This window comes from Vicia villosa, linkage group LG1 (genome assembly GCF_029867415.1).
Source record: "Vicia villosa cultivar HV-30 ecotype Madison, WI linkage group LG1, Vvil1.0, whole genome shotgun sequence".
Lineage (NCBI taxonomy): Eukaryota > Viridiplantae > Streptophyta > Magnoliopsida > Fabales > Fabaceae > Vicia > Vicia villosa.
In genome coordinates, this window is record NC_081180.1 from 140,621,817 (window position 1) to 140,631,807 (window position 9,991).

At 43.6% G+C, this 9,991-nt stretch overlaps 2 protein-coding genes across 2 annotated transcripts; both read left to right on the forward strand.

The window, feature by feature from the left end:
• The first annotated feature begins 931 nt into the window (after positions 1–931).
• LOC131655767 (uncharacterized) lies at positions 932–2,836 on the forward strand. Its single transcript, XM_058925575.1, has 3 exons — positions 932–1,237; positions 1,319–2,224; positions 2,450–2,836. Exons 1-3 carry the CDS (start codon positions 932–934, stop codon positions 2,834–2,836), a joined length of 1,599 nt encoding a protein of 532 aa, XP_058781558.1.
• A 389-nt stretch (positions 2,837–3,225) lies between these two features.
• LOC131655775 (uncharacterized) lies at positions 3,226–9,264 on the forward strand. Its single transcript, XM_058925586.1, has 3 exons — positions 3,226–6,437; positions 6,703–9,137; positions 9,251–9,264. The coding sequence occupies exons 1-3, from the start codon at positions 3,226–3,228 to the stop codon at positions 9,262–9,264; spliced, it is 5,661 nt and encodes a 1,886-aa protein (XP_058781569.1).
• The last annotated feature ends 727 nt before the right edge of the window (positions 9,265–9,991 follow it).

Consider the following 9,991-nt stretch of genomic DNA (forward strand, 5'->3'; position numbering starts at 1 on the left):
GCGTAACCGACTCCCGTGCCCTGTTCTCTGGTCGAAAGACCTTGTCCTTGTTTCGAGTTAGGTTTCTGATATTCCTTTCCCGCGATGGGATGAATATATTAGTGGCGACTCTGATTCCATTTTTCGCGGTAGCGACAGCTGGCGACTCTGCTGGGGACGTTGCTAGACCTGTGCTGGTCCGTTCTTAGCGAGTCGATCCTAGCCTTTGTTTGTTTGTTTATTGGGTGTTTTTTTTGTTTGTTTGTTTGCTTATATGTTTACATGTTGTATATATGCTTGCACATTATGTTTATTTTCCGCTTGCATATCATGCATCTGGACTATATTATGGGTCCCCATGGGGACCGCATATTCTTCTGCTTTGTTTTGCAGGTTGGGTGGGTTGTTCTATGAGGTAAAAGGCCCAATACCCAGGCCAGAGTTAACACATAGGATACCTAGGATAGAGTGGTTAGTCATGACGCCAACAGAATGTCAGGTTCTGTTGATTGCGATCATGAGACCCACGACCAGCTGAGACTCGAATGGGATACCGTTGTTGGCATGTATTTGCAACAATGATGGTGTTTCAGGAGAGTTGCTAACGCTGGAGACCTTTTTGACCTACCTTGACCTAGATTCACCTGTGAGTGGGGCGGGATATTTATGACAGGTACCGTTGGTGACTGTTCTATTATGTTGGTGATTATGGTTCTCATGGGTTTGCGGTATCTATGCCGGATTTTTGGTCCTGCAACATCCAATCCTGTTCAGAAGAAACATACACTTCTCCTATGTGGGGAGGATCTTCCATTGCATCATAATCATCATAGCATGTTTAATTTCAAAAAAAAGAAGAAAAAAAAAGAAAAAAGAGAAAAAAGAGAAAAGAGATTAATATTCATATGCATGCCATTTTTCAGGTATCCAAAGTCAACACTTCTCATCAAGAATGGCTAACAGTGTGACCGTCAACACAAAGACTACGAAGCATACCTTCTCTTGCAGTTTCTACCGTGAGGATATAACACCTTTGGTCCGATTGAGCACCCGAGTTACTGGGCAAAATTTGGATGAATTCAGAAAGACTTATGGCCATATTCTGCTTATGTTAACTACTCGTGTTGATGAGTGGGGTCTCTACACTCTTCTTCAGTTTTATGATTCTGAGCTGCGCTGCTTTACCTTTCAAGATTACCAACTAGCCCCTACCCTTGAGGAGTATGCACATATCCTTCAAATCAAAGTTCAACATAAGGTTCCTTTTGTGTGTGCACCCGAGAAGCCCAAAATGGATCGCATTGCTGGTGCTCTTTATTTGAGCATGAAGGACGTTAAGGATAACTGGAAGCCTAATGGCGGGACCCATGGATTCTATGTGAAATTTCTGATGAGGGAAGCTGAAACCCTTGCTGATAAGGAAAAGTGGAAAGAATTCAATGCTCTCCTGGCTGTCATGATCTACGGATTAGTGATGTTCCCGAATATTCCAAATTTTGTTGATCTCACTGCCATTTGTCTCTTCATGGATCAAAATCCTATACCCACTCTGTTGGCCGACACTTATTATGTCATCCATTCTAGGTACGGAAAAAAAGGATCAGTTGGGGGTTGTTTGCCAATACTGTACGAATGGTTTTCTTCACATTTGCCTAAAAGTGGAGCATTTGTCACTACAAGAGATTCACAGAAGTGGCCCCAAAGGATTATGGGACTTACTGCAAATGATATTGTTTGGTATCACCTCCGAACAGACATCGAGCAAGTTATAACCAGATGTGGCAGCTTTGGCAATGTTCCCCTCATAGGGACAAAAGGAGTTATCAACTATAATCCGAAGCTAGCACTGCGCCAGTTGGGTTTTGTACTGAAGGACAAGCCTTTGGATAAAGAGATATTTGAGTCCGTTTGCTTTGAAAAAGGAACCGATCCAGAAAGTTTGGAGAAAGTAAGGAGTGCGTGGAACAAAATTCATACAGAAGACCAAACTACCTTGGGGGGAAAGAATGCTATTGCTAAGAAAGCTTATACTGAATGGGTTGAAGAGAGAGTTAAGGAGCGTCTGTTGCCCTTCCCGAAAGTTAGCCCTCTATATGAACAACCACCTGAGATTTTAACTGCCACTGTACCAGCTGAGGAATACAACCAAGTACATGTGGAGAATATCAGGTTGCGAGAAAAAGGGGAAGACGCTAAAATAAAGTACTTCTTGGTGGATCAGAAAAGGGCTGAATTAGCACATGAGGTTAAAATGCTGAAAGGAGGATCTTCCAGAGTTCAAAAAAGGGCTAGAACTGAAAAGGGTGAAAGAGCTACCACTGTTCGTATTGAGGACCATCAAATGGTTATAGAAGAGGCGGTGAAGAAAGCAGAAGAAAAACTCAAGCGAGAGTACAGAGAAGATTTAAGGGCTCACAAGCTCAGAGTAGAGAAAGAGGCTAGGGCCGAAGTAAAGAGTTTGAAAAAGAAGCTTGAAGAGGAAACCACCCAAAGGGTAGCAATCGAGAAGAAGCTTGAAGAGGAAATTACTCAAAGGATAGCCGTGGAGACACAACTTAAAGGTAGTCATCTCCGTTCCGCTCGACTAACAGAAGAAAATGCAAAGCTCAGAAACCAGATAGCAGAAATGGAAAGTACATCTGAAAAGAATACCCTCCCTGATTGCAAAGGATGTGAGAGCTTGGTGGCTCACTGTGATATGTTAGATGGGCAGTTGTTTCGCAAAGATGTGGTGATTCAAAGTTTTGTCAAAGGAAGAGATCGAGAAATGACCAAGAAGATGTTTGATGAAACTAAGAAGTGGAGCGACGAGCACTTTAAACAAGGAGGACCTTTGTTTTACACCAAGATGGACTAGTGTTTGAGCATTAGCGTTTGAGCTTGTATTTCATGACCACCACCAGGCTTGTTGGATGGGGTCCTTTGTCTTTTCTGTTGTTTGAACTATCTTGTCAACGTATGGGTATGCCCAAACTCAAAAAGAGATTATTAATGAAATTTGAGTCTTTTGTTTCCTTTTTGATGCTTATCTTTTGTCACATTGTTAAACATTCTTGATTAATATTAAATATTTTGGATACTCTGAAAATGGCACCTCACATCATATGCACACATGCACCTCATGCACATCATGCACAAACAGGTACATCAGATGGTGCTCTTATCTGACTGATCAGGTTTTCTCTTTCAGCAATTGCACCTCCGCCTACACATCGCTACTACACAAGGGCTAATCACTCACTGCAAATGGATCAGTTAAGGGACGATCTTATCCAGATGAGAACTCAGGTTACTGCTCAGATGGCTCAGTTCATGGAAGTCATGCAAAACATGGCTGATCGCCAGGAAGAACTCAGAATCAGGATGGACACAGTTGCTCAGGTTGTTGCGGACCCCCCGCAAAGAAATCCTGCTGATATTCGTGTCAATGGTGAACCTGTGATCGGAGGACCTGGTGTAGTTCCTCCTGCTGCTAATCAAGGTAATCCCCGTGGGCCTCCCCAGCCTACTCTTGAAGGACAAACCACACAACAAATCAGAAGGGCTGCTGCTATCCCCGTGTTGGAAGAAGACCGACACGAGGATTTGTTTCCTGAAAGTGAATGGGGATTTCCACAGGATGCTGGAAGGATGTTTAGAGGTTTGGAGGAAAGGATGAGGGCAATGGAAGGCCAAGGATTGGGTATGGATATCAATGACTTGGGTTTAGTTCCTGGCGTCCGCGTGCCACCGAAATTCAAGGTACCCGACTTCGAGAAATACAAGGGGAACACTTGTCCTAAGACACATGTCCGAGCTTACTATCGCAAAATGCATGTATACTCTGAGGACGAAGGACTGTTGATGCACTTTTTCCAAGATAGCCTGACTGGGGCATCCTTGGAATGGTATATGAGGTTGGAGAGAACTCACATCCGAAGTTGGAGAGACCTGGTTGATGCCTTCATAAAGCAGTATCAGTATAATGTTGACATGGCACCAAATCGCACTCAGTTACAGAATTTATCCCAGAAAGCTAATGAGTCCTTCAAAGAATATGCGCAGAAATGGCGCGAGCTGGCGGCTAGGGTCCAGCCACCCATGTTGGAAAGAGAAATGATGGACCTGTTCACCAACACTCTGGAGGGTCAATACTACTCCGCCTGCTCTGCATCCTCAAGTTTTGCCGAGTTGGTTATGATTGGTGAGCGAATTGAAAGTGGAATTAAGGCTGGTAGAATACAGAATCCAAGTGCTGCTAGTTCCTCCTCTGGGGCTGGTGGAAAGAAGCCATATAATGGGTTTGCTAAGAAAAGAGAAGGTGAAACGAGTGCTGCTTACTATGGTAGTGGCAGAAATCAGGCTCATCAACAAGTAGCCGCTGTGACTATCCCAAATGTTCCCTTCCAACATCAACAACAAGGGTATCAGCCACGTCAGTACCAACAACGGCCGAAATTGCCAGAAAGAGCTTTTGATCCGATCCCAATGACATACGCCCAAGTATTGCCATATCTCCTCGATTTGAACTTGGTCCAATTGAGGACTTTGGCCACTCCTGCTAAGTTGCCTGCCAATTGGGATGCCAATGCAAGATGTGAGTTCCACTCTGGGTCACCTGGACATAATATTGAAAACTGTAAAGCGTTGAAGCATAAAGTCCAGGATCTTCTCGACTCCAAAGCCATCGAGTTTACTCCTACTCAAGGACCTAATGTTGTTCAGAATCCTATGCCTCCCCATGGAACCCATGCGGCAAATGCTATTGAGGTTGTTGAAGACACTCACCTGGTTAAGGATGTGATCGAATTGGGTTCATTGTTGCCATTATTGAAGAAGGAATTGTTGAGGATGAGACTATACGCTAGTTGTGGAGAATTCTGTCCTAATTGCATGGTCACTTCATCAGTTTGTGATAAGGTGAAAGATGGGATCCAACAGTTGATGGATAGTGGGTATCTACAGTTTGAGCGTGTGCGACGTCCTGAAATGGTTGAAAACGCAGTTAATGTGGCATTTATCCCGTATACTCCTTCCAAGATTCCAATTCCTACAAGAGCACCTCCTTTGGTTATTACACTTCCTGGTCCCGTCCCATATAACAGTGAAAAAGCGATCCCATGGAATTATGGAGGAGAAGTTTTCTACCAAGGGGCCAAGTATGAGGTTAAAGCGCCGGTTGAGAAAGAAGATGTTGATAATGTTGTGGGCATTGGAAGAATGACGAGAAGTGGTCGTATTTTCAATCCTCCCCAGAATACTCGTGATGACGATGCAGAAGCTCTAACTCAAGCAAAAGGGAAAAGAGTGGTAGAGGATACAGTGGGCCAGGGGCAAAGCTCCAATTCTGAAGATACTGTGGCCAAAGAGATGGAAGAGTTCCTAAAGATCATCAAGAAAAGTGAGTATAAAGTAGTTGACCAATTGAGTCAAACTCAATCTAAGATCTCGATCTTACAGTTGCTCTTATGCTCCGAGACACATCGAAATGCTTTATTGAGACTCCTAGGCACTGCCTTTGTCCCTCCTGAGATCTCAGTAAATCAGCTTGAAGGGGTTGTGTCTAATATCAATGCTGGAAATGGATTGGGATTCACTGATGCAGATTTGCCTTCTGAAGGTAGAAAACATAATAGAGCTTTGCACATATCTGTGGAGTGCAAGGGGACCATGCTATCTCGTGTTCTTGTTGATAATGGATCTTCTTTGAATGTGTTACCAAAGTCGTCTTTGATGAGGCTAGACTATTCTGGTGTTGAGATAAGGCCAAGCGAATTAACTGTGAGAGCCTTTGATGGCTCAAAGAGGTCGGTGTTTGGGGAGGTTGATTTACCAGTGATGATAGGTCCTCAACTCTTCACTATTACTTTCTTTGTGATGGATATCCACCCGGCTTACAGTTGTCTCCTGGGGCGTCCATGGATCCATGCTGCTGGGGCCGTGACTTCCACATTGCATCAGAAACTCAAATTCGCCACTCAAGGAAAGATAGTCACAATATGTGGGGAGGAAGAACACGTGGTAAGCCATCTTGCGTCCTTCAGGTATATTGATGTGGAGGGAGAGGTCCACGAGATGCCTTGCCAAGCCTTTGAGGCTGTCCAGACTATCAAGATCCCTTATGTTGACAATAAGAAATTGGAAGCTCCCATGTCTTCACTAAAGGAAGCCAAAGCTGTGGTTGAATCTGGTCATCCTGAAGGATGGGGCCGAGTCTTAGATCTACCAATCAAGCATGATAAGTGTGGGATTGGATATCAGTTGGGGCAGAGTTCTTCTGATGGGTCATTCAAGAAGCCCGGAACCTTCGTTCCGATCAAGTTCTCTAGTGCTGGCATCGTCAAGGATCATATTTGCGCTGCTGATGATGATATGGATAGTGATTATGACATTGAAGAATGGATCAAGCCGTGTGTCCCGGGACAGAAGCTTCTCAACTGGTCATCTGAAGACATCATCTCAATTGCTCTTGATCAAAAGTAATACTGTTTGTTTTTGTTTATCATGCAATAATTCCTGTGTTCTGCCCAAGACACAGTGAACATATGTAGGGCCTCATTTGTTGTTTTTCAATGTTAAAATCATTAATAAAAGGACGTTTTTGCATTCAAATATTTTTGTTCCCTGTCTTTCTTTTTTTACTTTTACATTTATAATTAAAAAAAATATAATAAAAATGGCAACGTTTCTTATTCGTCATCATCCCTCCATTCTAAAATAAAGCATAAATCATAATCCATGCAGATCCACTTCTCCTCCAGATTCTGTTGACGACGATCTTGCTATGCCTCGTTATGACTTTGACAATCCTATCTACACCGCTGAAGAAGGGGATGAAGAAGATTGTGAATTGCCTGACGAGTTGGCCAGATTGTTGAAACAAGAAGAGAAAGTGATCGAGCCACATCAAGAGCCTATTGAGACGGTGAATCTTGGCACCGAAGAGATGAGAAGGGAGGTTAAAATAGGGGCTTCTTTGAATGAGAATGTGAAAGAAAAGTTGATTGGAATGTTGAAGGAGTATTCTGACATCTTCGCATGGTCTTACGAAGATATGCCTGGATTAGATACGGATATTGTTGTGCACAGGTTACCCCTTAAAGAAAATTCTCCGCCCGTCAAACAGAAACTCAGGAGAACGCGTCCTGATATGTCCAAGAAAATCCAAGAAGAGGTTCAGAAGCAGTTTGATGCAGGTTTTCTTGCTGTAACAGTTTATCCACCATGGGTCGCCAACATTGTACCTGTACCTAAGAAAGATGGGAAGGTACGGATGTGTGTCGACTATCGAGACCTGAATAGAGCAAGTCCGAAGGATGATTTCCCGCTTCCTCACATTGATGTATTGGTAGACAATACTGCTCAGTTCTCGGTTTTCTCCTTCATGGACGGTTTTTCTGGTTACAATCAAATAAAGATGGCACCCGAGGACATGGAAAAGACAACATTCATTACACCTTGGGGCACCTTTGGTTACAAGGTCATGCCATTCGGGTTGAAGAATGCTGGGGCAACCTATCAAAGAGCTATGGTGACTTTGTTTCACGACATGATTCATAAAGAGATTGAGGTCTATGTGGATGACATGATCGCAAAGTCCCATACAGAAGAGGAGCACCTGGTTCACCTGAAGAAGTTGTTCGAAAGATTAAGAAAGTTCAGGTTAAGGTTGAATCCTAATAAATGCACCTTCGGAGTGAGATCAGGAAATTTGCTTGGTTTCATTGTAAGTGAAAGGGGTATTGAGGTCGATCCCGCCAAGGTAAAAGCTATACAAGAGATGCCTGAGCCGAGAACTGAGAAACAGGTTCGTGGGTTCCTCGGAAGGTTGAATTATATTGCAAGGTTCATCTCACACCTTACCGCCACGTGTGAACCTATCTTCAAGCTATTGAGAAAGAATCAGGCAATAAAGTGGGATGACAATTGTCAAAAGGCATTTGATAAGGTTAAAGAGTATTTGGAAGAGCCTCCAATCCTCATGCCTCCAGTGGAGGGTAGACCGTTGATTATGTACCTGACGGTCCTCGAGAATTCAATGGGGTGTGTGCTGGGTCAGCATGACGAGTCCGGTCGAAAAGAGCACGCAATTTATTACCTTAGCAAAAAGTTTACCGATTGTGAATCAAGATACTCACTACTCGAGAAAACTTGCTGTGCTTTGGCATGGGCTGCTCGCCGACTGAGACAGTATATGTTGACTCACACTACTTTGTTGATTTCGAAGATGGATCCGATCAAATATATATTTGAGAAACCAGCATTGACCGGGAGGATTGCCCGTTGGCAAATGATCTTGACAGAATATGACATCCAATACACTACTCAGAAGGCCATTAAAAGTAGTATAATTGCTGATTATCTTGCACATCAACCTGTGGACGATTACCAGTCTATGTACTTTGAGTTTCCCGATGAAGATATAATGTGCGTGCCAGAAACTTCCAAAAGTCAAGATCAAGAAGAAGGACCTGAACCAGGGGCGCGATGGACGCTCGTGTTCGATGGTGCCTCTAATGCATTGGGTAACGGTATTGGGGCTGTGCTTACTTCTCCAACAGGTTTTCATATTCCATTTACGGCCAGGATTTGTTTTGATTGTACTAATAATGTGGCTGAATACGAGGCTTGCATATATGGTATTGAGGCGGCCATTGATTTGAGGATTAAAAATCTCGCAGTTTATGGAGATTCTGCTTTGGTGATTAGTCAGATCAACGGAGATTGGGAAACACGCCACCCCAACTTGATTCCCTATAGAGAACATGTGGTGAAATTGGCTCAATACTTTGATGAGATCACCTTCGATCACATCCCTCGGGAGGAAAATCACTTGGCTGATGCTTTGGCCACTTTAGCATCCATGTTCAAAGTCAAATGGGACAATGAAGCGCCGTCGATTGTGATCAAAAGGTTGGATGAACCTGCATTCTGTGGCGTCATTGATAATGTGCCTGATGAGAAACCATGGTTTTATGACATTAAGAAATTTCTGGAGACCCAAGAGTATCCTGAGGGTGCTTCCCTCACAGATAGGAAAACTCTGAAGAGACTATCTGCCAAGTTCTTCATCGCTGGAGGTGTGTTGTACAAAAGGAATTTTGATTCTGTGTTGCTCAGATGCGTGGATAGACACGAAGCAGCGGAGATCATGCGAGAGGTGCATGAAGGATCCTTTGGTACACACGCAAGTGGACATACCATGGCAAGAAAAATATTGAGAGCAGGCTACTATTGGTCGACCTTGGAACATGATTGTTTCAACCATGTCGTGGTATGTTATAAATGTCAGGTATATGCAGATAGGGTTCATGTACCTCCAGTTCCTTTGAATGTGTTGACGTCTCCTTGGCCGTTTGCTATGTGGGGCATTGATATGATCGGAGAAATTAAGCCCACCGCCTCCAACGGACATCGCTTCATCCTTGTTGCTATTGATTACTTCACCAAGTGGGTTGAAGCTGCTTCTTATGCAAATGTCTCTAAGCAAGTAGTGACTCGCTTCATCAAACACCATATAATTTGTCGTTATGGGGTGCCTGAGAGAATCATCACTGATAATGGATCCAACCTCAATAATAAGATGATGAAGGAGTTATGCGAGAATTTCAAGATTACGCATCATAACTCCTCCCCGTATCGGCCAAAGATGAATGGCGCAGTTGAAGCGGCCAATAAAAACATCAAGAAGATTGTGCAAAAAATGGTGGTCACTTATAAGGACTGGCATGAGATGTTGCCCTTTGCTTTACATGGTTATCGTACCTCGGTGCGCACTTCCACAGGGGCAACTCCTTTCTCGTTGGTATATGGCATGGAAGCGATTCTTCCGGTTGAGGTTGAGATTCCTTCATTAAGGGTATTAACAGATGTGAAGCTCAGCGAAGCTGATTGGGTCCAGACCAGATTTGATCAACTGAACCTCATTGATGAAAAGAGACTAGCGGCCATATGCCATGGGCAAGCCTATCAAAAGAAGATGAAGAGAGCCTTCGACAAGAAGATTCGACCTCGACACTTTCAGGTTGGTGAC

Excerpts from the sequence above, each read along its gene's own strand:
- LOC131655767 (XM_058925575.1), top strand. The coding sequence starts at position 932 with ATGGCTAACAGTGTGACCGTCAACACAAAGACTACGAAGCATACCTTC. Across the intron at positions 1,238-1,318 it reads AAATCAAAGTTCAACATAAG|GATAACTGGAAGCCTAATGG; the intron begins GTTCCTTTTGTG and ends AAGGACGTTAAG. Across the intron at positions 2,225-2,449 it reads GGGCTGAATTAGCACATGAG|CTTGAAGAGGAAACCACCCA; the intron begins GTTAAAATGCTG and ends TTGAAAAAGAAG.
- LOC131655775 (XM_058925586.1), top strand. The coding sequence starts at position 3,226 with ATGGATCAGTTAAGGGACGATCTTATCCAGATGAGAACTCAGGTTACT. Across the intron at positions 6,438-6,702 it reads TCAATTGCTCTTGATCAAAA|ATCCACTTCTCCTCCAGATT; the intron begins GTAATACTGTTT and ends TAATCCATGCAG.